Source organism: Nicotiana tomentosiformis, chromosome 6, assembly GCF_000390325.3.
Source record: "Nicotiana tomentosiformis chromosome 6, ASM39032v3, whole genome shotgun sequence".
Lineage (NCBI taxonomy): Eukaryota > Viridiplantae > Streptophyta > Magnoliopsida > Solanales > Solanaceae > Nicotiana > Nicotiana tomentosiformis.
The window spans coordinates 52,066,007-52,085,540 of NC_090817.1; the positions used below are offsets into that span (position 1 = coordinate 52,066,007).

The window sequence follows — 19,534 nt, forward strand, 5'->3', positions numbered from 1 at the left end:
CTTTTCCTTTTCGTCCAGTTTGAAATTTGTGAATTCATCCAAATCTTTCCCAAATAATAAAACAAAAATTACTTGTACAGTGATAAAGAAATATGTATACAATTAAAATCGAGCCTACCCGATTTTACTATTTGACCAAGACCGGGAGGTTGCATCGAAGGATGGCCTCGTAACGGAACAGGCTAAATCACGAGGATAAGGTACCGAGTTCAGAATCGAGGTGCCTATCGAGATTGAGGCTAGTAGCGATCGAAGCCAAATGAGACAGACATCGAGCAAGATCGAAGTTAGCACAATAACAGAAAGACGAGATATCCGTAACTGATCGAGGATCATGGCGTAAATCTCGGAACGGATCAAATTAGAAATAGTTAATTAGCTAATCATGGAATTTCCTTCTGTAATTAGAATTATAACATAAGTAAAATTTCTCTACTATTTAAAGGGGGGTACTAATCATTTGTAACACACATTGTTCAAAGATATCAAAGCAATATAATTTTTTTTGTCATTTATACTATTGTTCATCAGCTTGTTATATTTTGATTGTTCTTACATAAACCAGTTCGAGGGTATCCAAACTCGAGGGCTGAGTTCCATTCTAATACTAGTTTGCTTTACTTTATAGTTCATTTCTGTTATTAATCTTCATATTTATCAATTGGTATTAAGTGAAATTCGTGCCCTTAGAACTACATTATAAGTTTAATTCTTATTCAATTTTAAGGGTAAACAGTTGGCGTCCACCGTGGGACCAATAATAATAGTGTTTGCTTAATACTGATTCCGATAACACACACTGCTTTACACGTGTTATCGTAAGAATCTTTGTTTCCAGGATAAACATGTCAAACTCACAAGTAGCGCATACACATGGTGACAACGACCTCGGATTTCACGGGTAAAATGACAATATAGCCGCCCAGGGATCGAGGCGCCTCAGGCTAACCTCGAGGGAGCACCAATTGCAAATCCCGTCGATGTCAGTTCACATGTCGCCCTAAATGCAAATTTGGGCGTTGATCCCGAAGATAGCGTACGCAGGGAAGTTCAATCAGGTGGTCAAGGTACGCAGGGCGGAGAAGATGGTGGAGTTAGCCTCCAATTGATATTCGAAATGTTACAGGCTCAACAAGCCGCTATATCACAACTACAAAATCAGCACCGAACACCGAGTAGGATCGAACCAGAAGTCGTCCATAGGACCGAGCCTATGCCGGAAAGGTCGAACGCCAATGAATTGGGGACTGGCCCCGCCATTATGAAAATATTCGAGGAGCTCACTAAACGGATTGAATCGGGAGAAAAGAAAATCGAGGCAAATGACAAGAAAGTAGAGACATACAACTCCCGGATTGACAAAATACCGGGGGCACCGTCGATTCTAAAAGGTATGGATTCAAAGAAATCCGTACAGAAGCCATTTCCCTCCAAGTGCGACTCCGAAACCCATTCCGAAGAAATTCCGAATGCCAGAAATTCCTAAGTACAATGGGACCACCGACCCTAATGAGCATGTCACTTCTTATACATGCGCAATAAAAGAGAATGACTTGGAAGACAATGAGATTGAATCTGTTCTATTGAATAAATTTGGAGAAACCTTGTCGAAAGGAGCAATAAAGGCCGCGACTAGGAAGTCGGACCTCTTCAAGGTGAAACAAAAAGACAACGAAATATTAAGGGAACTCGTATCTCGGTTCCAGATGGAACGCATGGAACTACCACCGGTCACAGACGATTGGGTTGTTCAAGCCTTTACTTAAGGTTTGAATAAATGAAGTTCGGTGGCACCACGACAGCTAAAGCAGAATTTAATAATATCCAGCAGTAACCTGGGCCGATGTACATAATCGGTATCAGTCAAAGATCAGGGTCGAGGATGATTAATTGGGGACCCCTTCCGGTTTCGTTTATCCAAACAGGCCCATCGGCAGAACTCAAAGGGATATCGACAGAGAACCCCGGTCGAACAGAGATCGGTACCAACCATACAACGCAGATCTTAGGAACAGCGACCCATGACGCAATCCCATCCGAAATTATCAAAGGAACGATCGAGGACAAAGCTCTTGAGGGCTCATGAGCAAAAATGGCTTCGATAAACATGCTGATCCCACAGAAGCACCACGATTATCAGAATACAACTTCAGCATCGACGAATCAGGTATTGTGTCAGCCATTGGGAGAATCAAAGATACTAGATGGCCCAGACCCCTACAAACTGATCCACCCCAAAGAAACCCCAATCAAATATGCAAATACCATGGTACACATGGTCATAGAACCGAAGACTGCAGACAACTAAGGGAGGAGGTGGCCCGTATATTCAACGAGGGTCACCTTCGAGAATTCTTAAGCGACCGAGCTAAGAACCATTTCAGAGACAGGGATGCAAACAAGAAAAGAGAGTAGGAAGAACCACAACACGTGATTCACATATCATTGGTGGGGTCGATATTCCACAAAGGGCCCGTGTTCAAACGCACTAAAGTATCAATCACCAGGGAAAATCGAACTCGAGAGTATGTGCCAGAAGGCACTTTATCATTCAATGATGAGGAAGTAGAAGGGATCTCACAACCCCACAATGATGCTTTGGTAATCTCTATCCTTATGAATAAAATTCAGGTTAAACGTGTTTTAATTGATTCAGGAAGCTTGGCCAATATTATTCGATCGAGGGTCGTGGAGCAGCTCAGCCTACAAGATCAGATCGTACCCGCAACTCGGATTCCCAATGGCTTCAATATGGCGAGTGAAACAACTAAAGGTGAAATTATCCTACCAATAAATGTAGCCGAAACTATTCAAGAAACAAAGTTCCATGTGATCGAGGGCGATATGAGATACAATGCACTGCTCGGAAGACCCTGTATTCACAACATGAGGGCGGTCCCCTCAACCCTTCACCAAAGCTGAAGTTCCCAACACCGGATGGAGTAAAAATGGTGTATGGAGAACAACATGCTGGCAAAGAGATCTTTGCGGTCGACGAAGTAATACCGGTATCGACGCTTTCGTCAATAAAAGGATCAGAGTCCAAAGAAAAATAAGAAGCTAAATAGTAACCACAGCCACCAGCCTCGACTCAGTCGGAGAAGCAGGGAACGGATAGGGACGATGACTGCTGGACCCCTCAATCCTTCATAATCCCCGAGGATTCAGACGCCACTAAATCGACAGTCAAAGAGCGTCGAGCATCTACCCGATCGAAAAATATACCTGGGTACGGGGCTAACCCTTGAGCTTAGGGAAAAACTCATTAAATTTCTTATCAATAATATGGATTGTTTGCTTGGTCCCACCTAGATATGAGAGGGATCCCGCCCGAGATCACTACACATCGATTGAGCTTGGACCCGAAGTTCTGCCCGGTAAAACAAAAGAGAAGGCCCCAGTCTGAGGTAAAACATGCATTCATCAAGGACGAGGTAGCCAAAACTCTCAAAATAGGATCCATTCGGGAAGTAAAATATCCTGAATGGTTAGCAAACGTAGTCGTAGTCCCTAAAAAGGAAAATAAACTTAGAATGTACGTAGACTATAAAGACTTAAACAAAGCATGTCCTAAAGACTCTTTTCCTCTGCCGAATATCGATCGCATGATCGATGCCACGGCCGGCCATGAGATCCTTAGTTTTCTCGATGCCTACTCCGGGTACAATCAAATACAAATGAACCCGGAGGATCAGGAAAAGACATCGTTCATCACTAAGTACGGTACCTATTGTTATAATGTAATGCCATTTGGACTAAAAATGCTGGTGCCACTTATCAACGCTTAGTAAATCGAATGTTCGAAGAACAAATAGGTAAATCAATGGAGGTTTATATTGACGATATACTAGTTAAGTCCCTGCGAGCAGAGGACCATTTGACACATTTGCAGGAGATCTTCGATATACTAAGGAAATACTACATAAAACTCAACTCGGAGAAATGTGCATTAGGGGTTGGCTCGGGCAAGTTCCTCGACTTTATGGTATCAAATCGGGGGATCGAAATCAACCCCGATAAGATCAAGGCAATCGAAGACATTACAGTCGTGGACAATGTTAAGGCCGTACAAAGATTAACAGGGCACATAGCCGCCCTAGGACGATTCATCTCGAGGTCTTCAGATAGAAGTCACAGGTTCTTCTCATTGCTCAAAAAGAAGAACAATTTTGCATAGACCCTGAAATGCCAACAAGAATTGGAAGAATTAAAGCGGTACCTCTCGAGCCCGCCACTACTTCATACTCCGAAAGCGGACGAGCAACTCTACTTGTACTTAGCAGCCTCAGAAATTGCGGTAAGTGGGGTCCTAATTCGAGAAGAGCAAGGTACGCAATTTCCTATTTACTATGTTAGTCGAACTTTAGGTGAGGCCGAGACCCGGTACCCACACTTAGAAAAATTAGCGCTTGCCCTAATAAGCGCCTCTAGGAAATTAAAATCATATTTTCAGTGTCACCCGATCTGTGTGGTGACTACTTATCCCCTTCACAATATTTTGCATAAGCCCGAACTTTCGGGCCAATTGGCCAAATGGGCCATCGAGATCAGTGGGTACGATATCGAGTATCGACCCCGAACATCCATCAAGTCTCAAATCTTAGCGGACTTCGTGGCTGACGTTATGCCATCCCTCGTACCCGAGGTCGAAAAGGAACTATTATTAAAGTCGGGTACATCATCGGGGGTGTGGACCCTCTTCACAGACAGTGCTTCGAACGTGAAGGGGTCCAGGCTAGGCATGGTTTTGAAGCCGCCCACGAGTAATAAAATTAGACAAGCTATCAAAACTTCCAAGTTAACTAACAATGAGGCCGAGTATGAGACCATGATTGCAGGTCTCGAGCTAGCTAAAGGTTTGGGAGCAGAGGTCATCGAGGCCAAATATGACTCCCTGCTTGTGGTAAACCAAGTCAACCGAACCTTCGAGGTTCGAGAAGATTGAATGTAGAGGTACTTGGACAAACTACTGGTGACTCTACATCAGTTTAAAGAATGGACTCTACAGCATGTGCCTCGAGAACAAAACAACGAGGTCGATGCCCTTGCAAATTTAGGGTCATCAGTCGAAGACAACGAGATTAGCTCGAGGACTGTCGTACAACTTTCAAGGTCAGTAATCAAAGAAGGCCACGCCGAAATAAACTCCACAAGTCTGACATGGGATTGGAAGTACAAATATATCGAGTACCTAAAGAATGGGAAGCTTCGATCGGATCCTAAGGAATCGAGGACTCTACGTACGAAGGTCGCATGATTCACATTGGCCGAAGATGGAACACTATATAGAAGGATGTTCGATGGACCATTGGGAATATGTTTGGGACTAAGAGATACCGACTACGTCCTACGAGAAATCCACGAGGGCACCTACGAAAATCATTCTGGTGCTGAATCATTGGTTCACAAAATCATCAGAGCAGGATACTATTGGGCCGATATAGAAAAGGATACAAAAGAGTTTGTTCTAAAGTGCGACAAATGTCAAAGGTATGCGCCGATGATTCACCAACCCGGAGAGAAACTCCACTCAGTCTTATCCCCATAGCCATTCATGAAATGAGGAATGGATATCGTCGGCCCTCTACCATTGGCCCCAAGTAAAGCTAAATTTATTTTATTTATGACTGACTATTTCTCTAAGTTGGTTGAAGTACAAGCTTTCGAGAAAATTAGAGAGAAAGAAGTCATAGACTTCATTTGGGACCACATTATATGCCGATTTGGGATGCATGCCGAGATCTTATGCGATAATGGAAAGCAATTCATTGGCAGCAAAGTGACAAAGTTTCTCGAAGATCACAAAATAAAAAGGATCTTGTCGACGCCATATCATCCTAGTGGTAACGGACAGGCCGAATCGACAAACAAGACCATCATTCAAAATCTAAAGAAAAGATTGAACGACGCTAAGGGAAAATGGAGAGAAATATTGCCCGAAATCCTTTGGGCGTATCGAACAACGTCAAAATCCAGTACGGGGCAACACCGTTCTCTTTAGTATATGGCGCCAAAGCTCTGATTCCGGTTGAAGTCGGGGAGCCTAGTGTAAGGTTTCGATATGCAACGAAAGAGTCAAATCACGAGGCTATGAATACAAGCCTCGAATTTCTAGATGAAAAATGGGATGCCGCCCTCGTTCGAATGGCAGCACAGAAACAACGGATCGAAAGGTACTACAATCGAAGAGCCAATCTTCGACACTTTAAAATCGGGAACTTGGTTCTGAGGAAGGTCACCCTCAATACTCGAGACCCAAACGAAGGAAAACTTGGCCCAAACTGGGAGAGACCGTATCAGGTCCTCGATATCATCGGAAAGGGATCCTACAAACTTGGCACGATGAACGGAGAACAATTACCAAACAATTGGAACATATCACTCCTCAAACGATATTACTGCTAAGGTATGACCTTCTCCATTTTCGTTTATATTTTATACTAACCATTTGCAGGTGTTTAATCGAAGACACCAAAGAATTCTTTAAACACAAAGTCCTTAGGTCTGAAAGCACGCGTTGCACTCTTTTTCCCTTAGACCAGTTTTTGTCCCAAATGGGGTTTTTTGGCGAGGTTTTTAATGAGGCAACCATTGTTCGTGCTAACTTAGAGCAATTCAACAGTATTCGAGGCTCCTTTACAATTAACCTTGAATACTAGGGGCATCACCCTCGGATAGTTACAAGGAAAATACTTTGTGTCGGCAGGGTCTCGATAGGTAAAGGACCAAACGGTCAAATGAACCGTGTCCATGTAGATTACTCGAGCCCTAATGGCAAAACATGTACGCATGTATAATCTATTGAAAGAAGTATTTTTCCTTACCGGGTGTTCCATGCCTTAGAGAAATTTATACTTTACAATTTCATACTTATGATATATTGTGGAAACTGGCTTAAGGGTCGATCACAACTGAAGTTAAAACAATTTACCCTATACTCGGGGACTGCCGTCCAAAAAATCGACATGATCGAATTACTAAACCTCGAAATCGTAAGACCTTAAAAAGGCAATCCTCGATTTTATAGGCCACGGCCACCCCACTCGGGGACTGACACTTCGAACAAGTTCGAAGTATAGCAGGGAAACAAGCCTAAGGGGCAAATCCCAAACTAAAGGCTACGACCAAATTAACACGGTTCGGAGACGTCCGAATTCCGTTATAAAACAGGCCTTCAAATATTCTCATAAACTGGTTAGAAAAGACAACCCTCAGCTGAATTACTAAGGGTCTCGATAATATTGTCCCTCAAAAAACCCTAAGCGGTAGCGAATTTTTCGAACTCCCGAATAATTTTGTGCTAAGGCATAACAAAGCAAAGGATTTCGATAACACCAATCCTCGAAAAACCTAATGGGTACAAATTTATCTCATGCTAAGGCATGAAAAATATTTATGATTAATTTTTCAAGCCGAAAAAGGGGAAAAGCCATTCTTTTGAGGCCATATCGGCCTAATTTAAGAGCCTAAGGGCCATTTTATTTTTTGAGTTCGAGAAATATACCTTACTCAACTAAAACCTAAGGGTCACTCTACTTTGAGTTCGAGCAAGTACTCACTCAATTTTAAAGACTACACTGGTCCAAGTTCGGTCTAGTTGCCTAAAGTCCCAAACTTGTGAGCAAAATCTCCATAAGGCATGAAGGCATGAATAAAATAGAATTTTCATGAGGCAGGAAATAGAATAAAGACAAGTCAAAGAGAAAAAAGATCTTTTATCTATACGAAAATATTTACAAGGACCGATCAGGGTCCCGCACAAAAAATCAAAAAAGAAAAAGTCTAAGATTCCTAATTTTCCTCAGGGGCAATTTCTTCTCCATCGAGGTCCTCCCCATTCTCGGACCCGCCCTTGATGCCATCATCATCATCATCATCAAAAGAGGCCAGCGCTCTAGCATCAGTTTCATGCTCTTTAGCCTTTAGTATCTCGTCGGTAAGATCGAAACCTCGAGCATGGATCTCCTCGAGGGTTTCCCTCCGAGATTGGAATTTGGCGAGTTCAACAATCCAATATGCTAGAGTTTTAGCGGTCTCGGCTACCTCTCTCGCTTGGACTTGAGCGGCTTCAGCATCAGCCCGGTAGACGCCACGATTGTCTCTGCCTCGGCCTTTGCCTTTTCAGCTTCAGATTTGGCCTTTGCAAGTTCGAAAGCCAACCAAGCCTCGAGCTTCTCTATTTTCTTTGCCTGAGCTGAGATCTTCTCCTTCATGGCTCGAAGCTAACTTTTGACAGATGACAATTGGGCTCGAGCAGCCTCTTTTTCAGCAGCAAAGGGATCCATACTTTCTTTCCACCCCAAGGTCTCCGCCTTCATCATGTTGACCTCCTCTCAAAACTGCTCGATCCTCTCGACCTTCTGCTGCAGCTGTGAGATTGAAATGTTAGCCACTGTTCCCAAATCGAGCCCATGAGCTTTTAAGATTTTCATTACCTGCTCGATCAGGTCGGCCTGATCTTGGTGAGCCTTGGCCAACTCAGCTCGGAGGTCTTTGATCTCCTCCTCTTTTTGCCCACTGAGAAGTTTAAGGGCATTTCTCTCCTCCGTGAGCCCTCGGGGGTCGGCCTCACATCGGCTCAGCTCTGCTTTGGACTTTGAAAATGCCTCCCGATGGAGCGCCAAAGCCTATACGAAAAAAAAAGAAAGGAAATTAGACAGGAAGAAGAAGAAATAAACTAAGTATGATATCGACAAAGGGAGTTGAGACTCACCCGATTCAAGGCTTGTTGAGCCTCATCATAGAGACTCGATGCTTCACTCAGGTCGGTCGTATCCTCGAACCCGATAAAGTAACCACGGAAGGGGTCCTCCCCTCCATGGGCCCCGTCTACTTTGGGAGTCCTCGTAGCTTGGGCCTCCCGAATTGCCTCCTAGGAAAACGCAGGGAAAATCAGTGAGTCTCCAATATCTATTGCCCCAAGTGAGCCACTTGGGGCGTTCTCCTCGCTGCGAAGGGCCTCAGAGCTGCCCCCTTCAGACATACCTGCCTTTTGCTCATCTCGGTAGGAGGCATCTTTGATCTTCGATGACTCGGGGACTTTGCCCGAGTCTTTTTCCAAGACCCCCTTAGCTCGAGGCAGAATCTCCTCAACCACCACTGACTCAGCGGCCTTTGGGGCCTCAGTGGTTTTTTTCACTCGGGCCACCAGTTCCGAGCCATCATCTTCATCTTCTTCTTCTTCCTCCTTTAGCCGTTGAATCACATCTGTAGGCAGGGCAACAATGTCTTTCTTTGAATTACAAACCGGATTCTTCTTAGGCTTTGGATCCTCAGAGGTTGAGGTCCTTTTCCTCTTCTTATCCTTCACCAGCTTCGGAACCGGGGTCGAAGTCTCCTCCTCACCAGACGTGGGCCTCATGACCGTATCCTTGCCCATGCCTGTACACGAGAAAATTGAATAAGTAGAAGAAGGGCATCTTAATCAAATCATTAAATACACAAAAATGGGATTACCATGATTCTTGGCCTCCCATAGGCCCTTTGATAAATCGCGTCATGAGCGCTCGGCATATGTAGAGGTCGAGGCCAGGTTCCGAACCTAGCTCTCGAGGTTGGGAATCGCACGGGGAATCCAAGCAATCGCTACATCATGGAAAAAGACATCGATGAGAAAAGACAAAGGAATAAATAATACATGGAAGCTAACAGTGAGACGGTACTTACGATTCATGTTCCATTTATCAGGAAATGGCATCTTATCGGTTGGGATTAGGTCGGAAGTCCTCACTCGAACGAACCGGCCCATCTAGCCTCGATCCTTGTCCTCGTCTATGCTCAAGAAAAGCACTTTGGTAGCCCGACGTTGGATTTATTAACCCGCCTCGATAGAGGCGGGGCTATACAATATGATAAGGTGATCGAGGGTGAAAGGAAGCCCCTCGACTTTGCTCACGAAGAATCAGAGCAGAATAATAATTTGCCAAAAGGAAGGATGGATTTGGCCTAGGGTTATTTGATATTGTCGGCAAAAATCAACGATGACGGGGTCGAGGGGGCCAGTGTGAAAGGGTAAGTGTAAACACTTAGAAACCCTTCTACATGGATGGTGATGTCTTTTTAGGGGGTCGGGATTACCACCTTTTTGCCCTCCCAGTTGCAGTCTTTCTTTATCTGCTTAAGGTATCCCTCAGTTATTGAGCATATATACCTCGACATTCGCTCGCATCGACCAGGAATTGACGAGGCTTTATCGATCTTGAAATCGGAGTTTAGCGCGCACCCCCCAGGAATGCATTCCTCAAGACAGGGTTCCACCAGTGTTTTCCCGCCGGTCGGTTGAGAAGATGAAGCAGCTTCTTTTTGTGGTACCATTTTCGATGTTTTTGCCATTTTTGTGTAAGTTTAAAGAAGAGGAAGATAATAGGACTTGACGTTTGAGAAAGGATTAACAGCAAAACCTGAAGATTTGTAAAAGGGAAGAACTTAAGAGATGTAAAAGCTTTGGAGATTAGAAGGAAGTGAAAGTAAAGTTTGAATCAATGAGGAAGGGGTCTATTTATTGGATTCACGGTGACGGTTCAAAGGCACTAGTGGCCGACCACCAACTGACACTCATTAATGACTTGGGAAACTGTACCGACGGGACATTTCGGTCACTGTTGTCGCTTACGTAATGAGGATGGCGTCATGATAGGTCGAGGTAGAAAATCGAAGGCTCAATTCGTTTCTTGTCATTTCACTCCAAAAAATGAGGGGACTATCTGTATACGATTAAAATCGGGCCCACCCGATTTTACTATTTGACCGAGACCATAAGGTTGCATCGAATGATGGCCTCATAACGGAACAAACTAAATCACGAGGATAAGGTACCGAGTTCAGAATCAAGGTACCTGTCCAGATCGAGGCTAGTAGCGATCGAAGCCAAATGAGACAGACATCGAGCAAGATCGAAGATAGAACAATAACAGAAAGGCGAGATATCCGTGACTGGTCGAGGATCATGGCATAAATCTCGGAATGGATCAAATCAGAAATGGTTAATTAGCTAATCATGGGATTTCCTTCTGTAATTAGAATTATACCATAAGTGGAATTCCTCTACTATTTAAAGATGGGGTTCTAATCATTTGTAACACACATTGTTCACAGATATCAAAGCAATATAATTCTCTTTTTCATTTATACTATTGTTCAACAGCTTGTTATATTTTCATTGTTCTTACATCAACCAGTTCGAGGGTATCCAAACTCGAGGGCTGAGTTCCATTCTAACACTGGTTTGCTTTACTTTATAGTTCATTTCTGTTATTAATCTTCATATTTATCAATTGATATTGAGTGAAATCACGTGTCTTTAGAACCACATTATAAGTTTAATTGTTATTCAAATTTAAGGGTAAACAAAATAATATTCACAATGGAAAAGGACCAATTTTGGTCAATTATTAGAAATAGGAAGGAAAAAAAAAGACAAACCGTCAATCTTTTCTTTCACCGCGAGAGAAATACGATTCATAAGAGATAATTCAAACCCCTCCGTAAAATAAGAACAACTCCCGCGCTACTATACCCTCTGTTTTATTTTCGTTTCAAAAAAGTCATCGCGCGTGGTTACTTAAGCAACTTACTTACAACCCTCAAAACGAACCGATAATCTATGTCATCATACTATATTATAATGTAAAGCCCAAAGTGCAAAGTTAAAAGATCAAAATATCTTGACCTTTTTTACCTTTATTTGAACACCATTCTTATAACATTTTGTACCAAAAGGTAAAAATATCTCATAATAAATTGAGCCTTTAATTTTCTACTACACTTTATATGAAAACATAAAATACAATGTAACGTATGAAATGTTTTTTAAAACTTGTGAAACATTTTTGTATTCCCAATCAAATTCATCTAACAATCCAATTGAAACTCTTTCGGTCATTGGTCACGCCAAACTCAAGTCCTAAAAAGGATAAGCGGTCTCTGCAAATATAATATGGTCTAAAAGTCCGGAGTTGAATCCCACAAAGAACTAAGGTTTAGCTATAACTGTTCACTATCACTAAGAAGACAAGCTCAAATAATTCCTAAGTTAGAAATATTAAGATTCTTATTTTTAACTAATTAACTAATAAATTAAAGTAATAAATTAATAACTAAAGATACTAAAAGTTGGAGACAAGATTAATGAGGTCTAGAGTTATAATTTTCTCAATTATCGGAATCCTTCCCGCTACATATTCTATAATTTTGCCTAATTATATTCCATTGACCGTGAGCACTCGACTTATCATAATTTTCTCTTGAGTAACTCCAATAATGTACTAGTCATATTCTCTCGAATTACGCTAGCTCACTCTTTTTTACCGCTCACTATGATCACGTCATAGCTTAATTATCTCTAATCTTGCTTTTAAACGTGCCGTATTGATCTCTCATATACGTTAGGAGTGACGTTGTTCAACAACCACCAAAATATGTACTCTTTTTCAAGCAATACATAATAAATAGACACCGTGTATTGAGAGCTCTTCAATTAACTAAAATAAGCACGTAGTTGAACATAAAAAAATTCAAAGACTCAATTATATCAAAACATATCAAGAATTTGATATTCATCCTACAAAAGGTTTTATCAAAACTCTTGATAACAAATTAGCTATTCATAATAGTATGCAAAACTACAATACTAGAATTCATAACCAACAATGGAAATAGGAAGAAGAAAGTGAAAAACTCGTAGAAGAATTCTCCGCTTTGCTCCTTGTGTGTTCTTGCCTTCTTAGGTCGAATACCCCACTTCAAAAGTGAGTTTAAAGACTATTTATATGGGATAAGGTTAGCATGGGGCGAAATAATACAAGCCAACTTTAGAATGAACTTTTCAGGTTAGCTCGTTCACTCTCTCGTGCGCACGCGAGAGTGAACGAGCGAAGTACTTCTCTTTTTCTTTGCCTTCCAAATCTCTTGTGCACTTCCACGCCTTTATAGCTTAGTTCGCTGTTTTTTTAAGCTTTCCTCAGCTAGTTCGTTCACTCTCTCGTGTGCACGCGAGAATGAACGAACAAAGTTCTTCTTTTGTCTTTTGGTCCCGGATCAACTTTTTTTGCTCACCTTTCGTTCAACTTGCTCCTACACATAAGAATGCACGTAATGAGCATAAAACACTATAAAAACTTATGTAATCTCCCACATTCACACAAGTTATGAGATGAAAGTACACCAAAAAATAATGCATTTTTCACCGTTTATCAGTTATTTTTATTTTCATAGTCTTTTTCACTACTTTTAATTTGATAACTACTTAATGTATCTGGTCTATTAAAAATGCCTGGTATCTTTTGTGTTCCCAATTAAATTCATAGAATCTTTGATTTGAGAACATTGCAGATGAAAATACTATTAGTGATATTTGATAGACATATTGTTCTATAAACAGACAAAAATGTAATAGTAATATTTACTGGCTAGCGCTGCCTGAATAAGAAGGAAGACAAACACTACCATTATTTTGGTCAGTGGTAATATAGCAAAATAACTTTGCAATTTTAATCACCTTATGAGCCTAACAAACCACTTGCCGATATGAATGATATATCTAACAAGTTCTTGGATATGGTGGTGCCTTTAAACAATCATTGGTGTTGAACCGAGTTAGAGGAGGTTCTTGTGCCAATGAGAGCTTAATGATATCTGCTACAAAGATCAGAGAGCTTATGCAGCTAAGCACTTTCTTCTTTTGTGTTCAGGAAAAAAAACGTTTTCAGTACGATTTCTTTAGTTTTTACTCGAAGTACATAGCTTTCTTGTCACCTTAAAGGTGTTTTAGCTTTTTGAAGCAAGCTAATACATATATTCGGATCACCATAAGACATCAAGAACTTACATTTTCTTCCTTAACTTTTGTAACTCAAGTATAATTTTTGATAATGTTTATATAATACTTTAAAAGTTTGATATTCATTGAAATGGGGTACACGTGCAACGTGGGTGCCCAGAAACTAGTTTATATTAAAAATGGAAAGCCTATAACTTAAAATTCAAATTACTAAATTACCCTTGTTATTTCCATAATAACCTAATTATCCTATGAATAAAAATAAACACTCCTGTTCAAGAACAACCAAACCGACGCTTTCATACAACGGATATGCTTTTTCGTAGAAGCTCTGTTATTCATTGACTTGAAGAGATGTTGACGAGCGCAAAACACAACACGAAATTGATACTCGCTACTCAAAGATAGTATAGTTAATTTATCGTCTCCACAGGGATTGGATTTAAACAATGCCCTAATAATTTCTGGTTTAACTGCTATTCAAGATTATCAAAACTTGATTTGGATTGATAACGAACTACGATTAACTACTAAAGTAAAGCAATTGACAATTGACTGCAAAGAACTAGAGATTAGCAGAGTTGGTTTCTTATAAATGTGAGAAATAAGAGTTTTGACAGGATAGGTGCAAGATAGCAATTTGGGTTTTAACTCTAGTTGAATTCACTCTAATGTTCTAACAATTCTCAAAAATTCAAACGTGTAGTCAAGACTCCTCTCTCGATTAAATCTTATCTCTACAAGGTGAACTAATATAAGCACTGTGAAAATATGCAAGCATGCGTTAATGGATTAGTCTTCAGGAAAACGTCTCTCGAATATTCTCCTAATTTAATATTATCAACAATTCAACAAGCTCTTTTGATTACATAAAAGAATCACTAAATTAAACCAAATAAAATAATACAAAAATAATCACCAAAATATTCCTCTTTCGATTAAATAAATCGGTGAATAAAGTTGCAACAATTCAAAAGCCCCATAAACGAATTCAAGCAAAGATCAAGAGTTAAAATCCACAAATATCAATCAAAATACCATATCCTTCAAACCCTAAGGGAAACTACCTCATAATCATGGAGGAAGTCATCACAAATATAAGTAAATAATAAAAAAACATCAATCTAACGTCACAATCCAAACTCCCGTATTGAATTGATGAAAAGATTCCTGTGTCTTGTAGCCTCCAATGCTCTCCCAAAACTTCCAAGGTCAAAAGTCCTCTAAAATTCATGTTTTTGATGTATTTATACCATGTAGGAACGTGTCTGCACGAAACTATCATTTCCAAGCCGAAGTGGAAAAAGTTGGGCAAGAAAATACACTACCGCGGTGCACTGGGCGGCGCACCATGCGCCGCATTAGTGGAAAAGTTCATAGGCCTATTTGTTTACTCTGTAGGAATATTGAACTAGCGCCCCGCGCCCCGCTATGCATGGCATGACACGGTAGTGCAATTTTCTTAGAGTAATTTTATTTTCTCACTTTTTGACATCTATACTTGGTCCTCGACCCTCGAACGTGATCTCGGCTTAATTTCTTGGGCTTTTACTCAGACTTCAAAGCTCCAACTTGTTCAAATTAGCTTCAAATTATCTTAATAGCTTGGAATCATTTCCTGCAAGGCATAGTACACGTAATAAGCGCAAATTACCATTATTTAAGCTCAACCACAAGTAAAATGCAGTGATTAGAGTGCAAACTATGACTAAAATACGGGTTTCTAGCCTACCATCAATACCCCACACTTAAATCATTGCTCATCCTCGAGAAATCAAACTGCACTTCACATGGAGATGACCTTCTTATCAAACGACTTCCATAACGCATCATGCCAAGAATATTTAAAGCAGACTAAGCACCATATCATAACATCCTAGCCTCAAGACTCGACTCAAAAGCACCACACAGTTTTTTCTCAACCTGCTTTCTTACTCTAACACAAAGGTCAAAGACTTTACCTTACCTTCTCAAATCATGTGCCCTTACACAAACAATAGAGAGTAGTTCCACACACGATAAATTTCAAGAACAATTAGGAACTCAAGATAGAAAGAATTTATTCTCTCAGAACTAAAATTCATGTTACATAGAAGACGTAACATAGGCTTGCCCGTAGTGTAATACTCTACTAATTGAGCTCATTCAGTCAAAGATCAAGTAGGACTTTATTTTGGTTGTAATGTAGGCTGCGGGACAGGTAGGATACAATTTGGATAATAGTGGCTACACCTCCCTGAGCACTTTAATACATACAATTTCACAACTTCAAACTCCACATTTATGTTGAACCAAACCCCAACCTTCACAATACAAATTGAGAGCCTACCACTAGTAAGGAATTAATATTATTTTTTTCTTATTTTTAATACATATACAAATTTTTTCTTTCTTTCAATTTCCTACAAGTGGCTCTCACGATTTTCAAATAGTGCACCTTTCTCCATTTTTTTAGTTCCACTTCAAAATCCAACTATACCTCTACTTAGCCCGTAATAAGCTTATAACAGTTTTAAGTGCTCACGAGTGGTAAAGGTTCAAACAGATGGTCAATTCAAATAATAGGGGTTAGGCTTGTAGTGTGGTTGCCAAAGAAATAGGATTACAGGCTCAGAGGGGCTAACTATGATACACATTAATTAGATGGGTAAAAGCATATATATGGCTCACAAAGAAACACCTCTATCACTTCCTAGACTGAACAAAAATACTATTTCGCTTTGCAAACATACGGGGCGAGTTCTAGACATCAACTGACATACATAGAATATCACAACAACCTCACACACACATTGGCACATAACTCACTCAAGACCGGATCTGTCCCGACTCTCTAGTCAAAGCAGTTAAGCAAAGTCAAAATCAAATAATTTAAGGCACTACAATACATGAGTCAAGAACTAAGCTTAGGCGTCACAACTAAAGCACTTACAATTTTCAAGACACAATAAAGTTAAGAGCAGTTATCTCCATTTAATACCATAGCACATGACTTCACTATTCCTAATAAAAGAAAAACTAACTACACTCGGTTCAAACAAAACCCTTGAAAAAGAACCGCAGCACAAAGAAAAACCAAGGGAAAAGTGTTACATTAACTAAGAAAAAAAAAAAAAAAAGACACCTTTTTTTTCTTCTTCGACTTTAATCCCTCAAGAAGACAGTTGAGGAAATCCATCATCGGGAAAAGTCAATTTGTTTTTCAAAAGAATCAAAAGAAATGAACACAAATAGACATGTACATATTTACATCATCCCTCACCCCACACTTTAAATTGTGGCATGTCCCTACAACACAAATAAAAAGCAAGAGGTAAAAAAAACTTCCCTGATTCATCTAGTCGGGGTCTGAATCGAAGTTGGGATCACCTTTGCACGCCCGACCCAGTGCACACATCCATGCTGAGAGCTTTTTTCGGCCTTCTTTGGGTATACCCCACACTTATCAATTTTACTCTCTCCAGTTTGCTCCTTTAGAGCCCCCATTGCTCCTTCCATCTTGAAGATCACTCTTTCTTCCCCCACTATGAGCATGAGCTGCCTTTCCTAAATGTACAGAATTGCTCTGCCAGTAGCCAAGAAGGGTCTTCCTAAAATCAGAGGGACCTCCCTATTTTCCTCCATGTTCACCACAATGAAGTCCACAGGGAACACAAATTTGTCCACCCGAACTAGAACATCTTCCACTATTCCTTCAAGTATGATGGTGGTTTGATCCGCCAGCTGCAAAGACATAGGTATCGACCTGACTTCTCCAATCTCTCCCTCCAATTTCTTGAAAATAGGCAAAGGCATAAGATTAATAGAAGCACCTGAATCACACAAAGGTTTTTTAAATTTAGTACTTCCTAAAGAGCAAGGTATAGTAAAACTCCCTGGATCTCCACACTTTTGAGGGAGCCTGTTTTGTAGAATGGCATTACAATGCTCTGTGTGCTTGACAACCGATGTATCTTTCACTTTCCACCTTTTGGACAATATCTTCTTAAAAAATTTAGCATAAGTTGGCATCTGTGATAGCACCTCTGTGAAAGGTATATTCACATGCACCTGCTTGAGCACTTCTAGAAAGCGCCCAAATTATTTGTCCAGCTTCTCTTTTCTCTGCTTCTTCGGGAAAGGTAGAAGAGGCATATATTTACTTTCTTCAGTCTCCTCATTTATTGCATTCTCATATTTCTTCTTCTTCTTCTAAGCTCTAATCTTCCCCTTCTTCTTTAGACCATCATCCACTATCCCCGCAGCTTCTTGAATGTTGTCATTTTTTTGCTCCTCCACAATCTCCACTTGTCTTTCAATCAGCTCATCCTTTTATTTTGCCCTGGGATCCTCCAATACGTGCCCACTCATCAAAGACACTGTATTTATTGTCTCTTTTGGATTTTTTTCCAATAGGGAGAGTTCCTGGAACCATCTCAGACAATAGATTAACTAATTTCCCAACATGTCTTTCCAAGTTTCAAAACGCCGTGCCCAGTTCTTTGATATTTGCGCCATGGGTTTCAAGCCTCTCATCTATCTTAATAATAACGACATTCATCAGTTCTTCCATGTTAGACTGATTAGACTGTGGAGGATGATATTGCTGCCTCTGCTGATTTTGAAAACCTATAGCTCCCTGCCCCTTGGGTCCGGAGTTATTTTGCTTCCATGCGTTTGCACTACCACCTGGTGAACTCCAAGAAAAACCTGGATGCCTCTGCCATAAATTGTTAAAATTGTGTAGTTGCCTCTGTCAACGATCCCCGCAATATTTACTACTTCAGCTGAAGCTTGACACTCGTGTATAGGGTGTCTCATTCCACAAAAGTCACATGCTACTTGCGACTCACTATGTACCTTGGACAATGTTAACTTTCTTATATCTTTGGCCATGATGTCTAGCTGGGTTTGCACTGATGTGTTAGAGTCTACCTGGTGCACCCCAGTTGATTTTCTTCTATGGTTATCATCTGCAGGACATTGATTTGCATCTTCAGATAATTCTTTCAGGATTGCAACAATCTCCTCAGGAGTTTTCTTCATAAGAGGACCTCCAACTGCATTGTTTAGCGTCCTCCTGCCATAGGGTGTTAGACTATCATAGAAATCTTGGAGTTGCATCCACAAGTCTACCCCATGATGCTGACATCTTTTCGCAATATCCTTAAATATTTCCCATGCTTCAAACACCATGTTTGTCTCTTTCTGCTCGAAGTTATAGATCTCTCTTTGAATTTTCCCTATTTTTGCAGTTGAAAAATATTTTTCAAGGAACTTCCTTGTCATGTCTTCCCAAGTTTGAATTGACCTAGTCGGCAAACTCCGCAACCAGTGCTTAGAATCTTCCCTCAGTGAAAAAGAAAATGTCCTTAAGTAGATAGCATCTTTCGATACTCCGATGTGCTGGAAGGTATTCATAATCTCATCAAAATCCATCAAATGAGTATTTGGATCTTTATTGGGTTTGCCACAGAAGACACAATTGTTTTGAATGGTCTGAAGTAGCCCTTGCTTGATCTTAAAATTATTGGTTGCGATCGGAGGGGGTCGCACACTAGATACTCCTTGGTTGTAGACTGTCCTGGCGTAGTCTCCCAGTGATCGTCCAGGCCTGGGCATATTATTTTCAAATTTGTCTTCAACCAGAGGTCGGTTCAGGTTGATTCATCCTCCGATCCCGTTAACCGTTCATCAACTTTGAGAGCTACTTCAGAAACTGCCCGTGTGGCTGCTTCCTGTTGGGCTGCTTCCCGTGCAGCCAAATCAACTATCTCC

The 19,534-nt window shown here is 40.7% G+C and overlaps 2 protein-coding genes and 1 non-coding gene across 3 annotated transcripts; 1 reads left to right on the forward strand and 2 right to left on the reverse strand.

Annotated features, from left to right (window-relative positions):
* Positions 1–8,039: 8,039 nt before the first annotated feature.
* Positions 8,040–10,332, reverse strand: LOC138893996 (uncharacterized). Its single transcript, XM_070178668.1, has 4 exons — positions 10,089–10,332; positions 8,918–9,381; positions 8,436–8,627; positions 8,040–8,222 (listed from the first exon to the last, which is right to left on the reverse strand). Exons 1-4 carry the CDS (start codon positions 10,330–10,332, stop codon positions 8,040–8,042), a joined length of 1,083 nt encoding a protein of 360 aa, XP_070034769.1.
* A 6,991-nt stretch (positions 10,333–17,323) lies between these two features.
* LOC138893997 (uncharacterized) lies at positions 17,324–17,788 on the reverse strand. Its single transcript, XM_070178669.1, has one exon. The coding sequence runs from the start codon at positions 17,786–17,788 to the stop codon at positions 17,324–17,326; it is 465 nt and encodes a 154-aa protein (XP_070034770.1).
* Positions 17,789–18,890: 1,102 nt separating this feature from the next.
* LOC117278101 (small nucleolar RNA R71) lies at positions 18,891–18,996 on the forward strand. Its single transcript, XR_004508417.1, has one exon. It is a non-coding gene; the product is annotated as a small nucleolar RNA R71 (small nucleolar RNA).
* Positions 18,997–19,534: the final 538 nt, after the last annotated feature.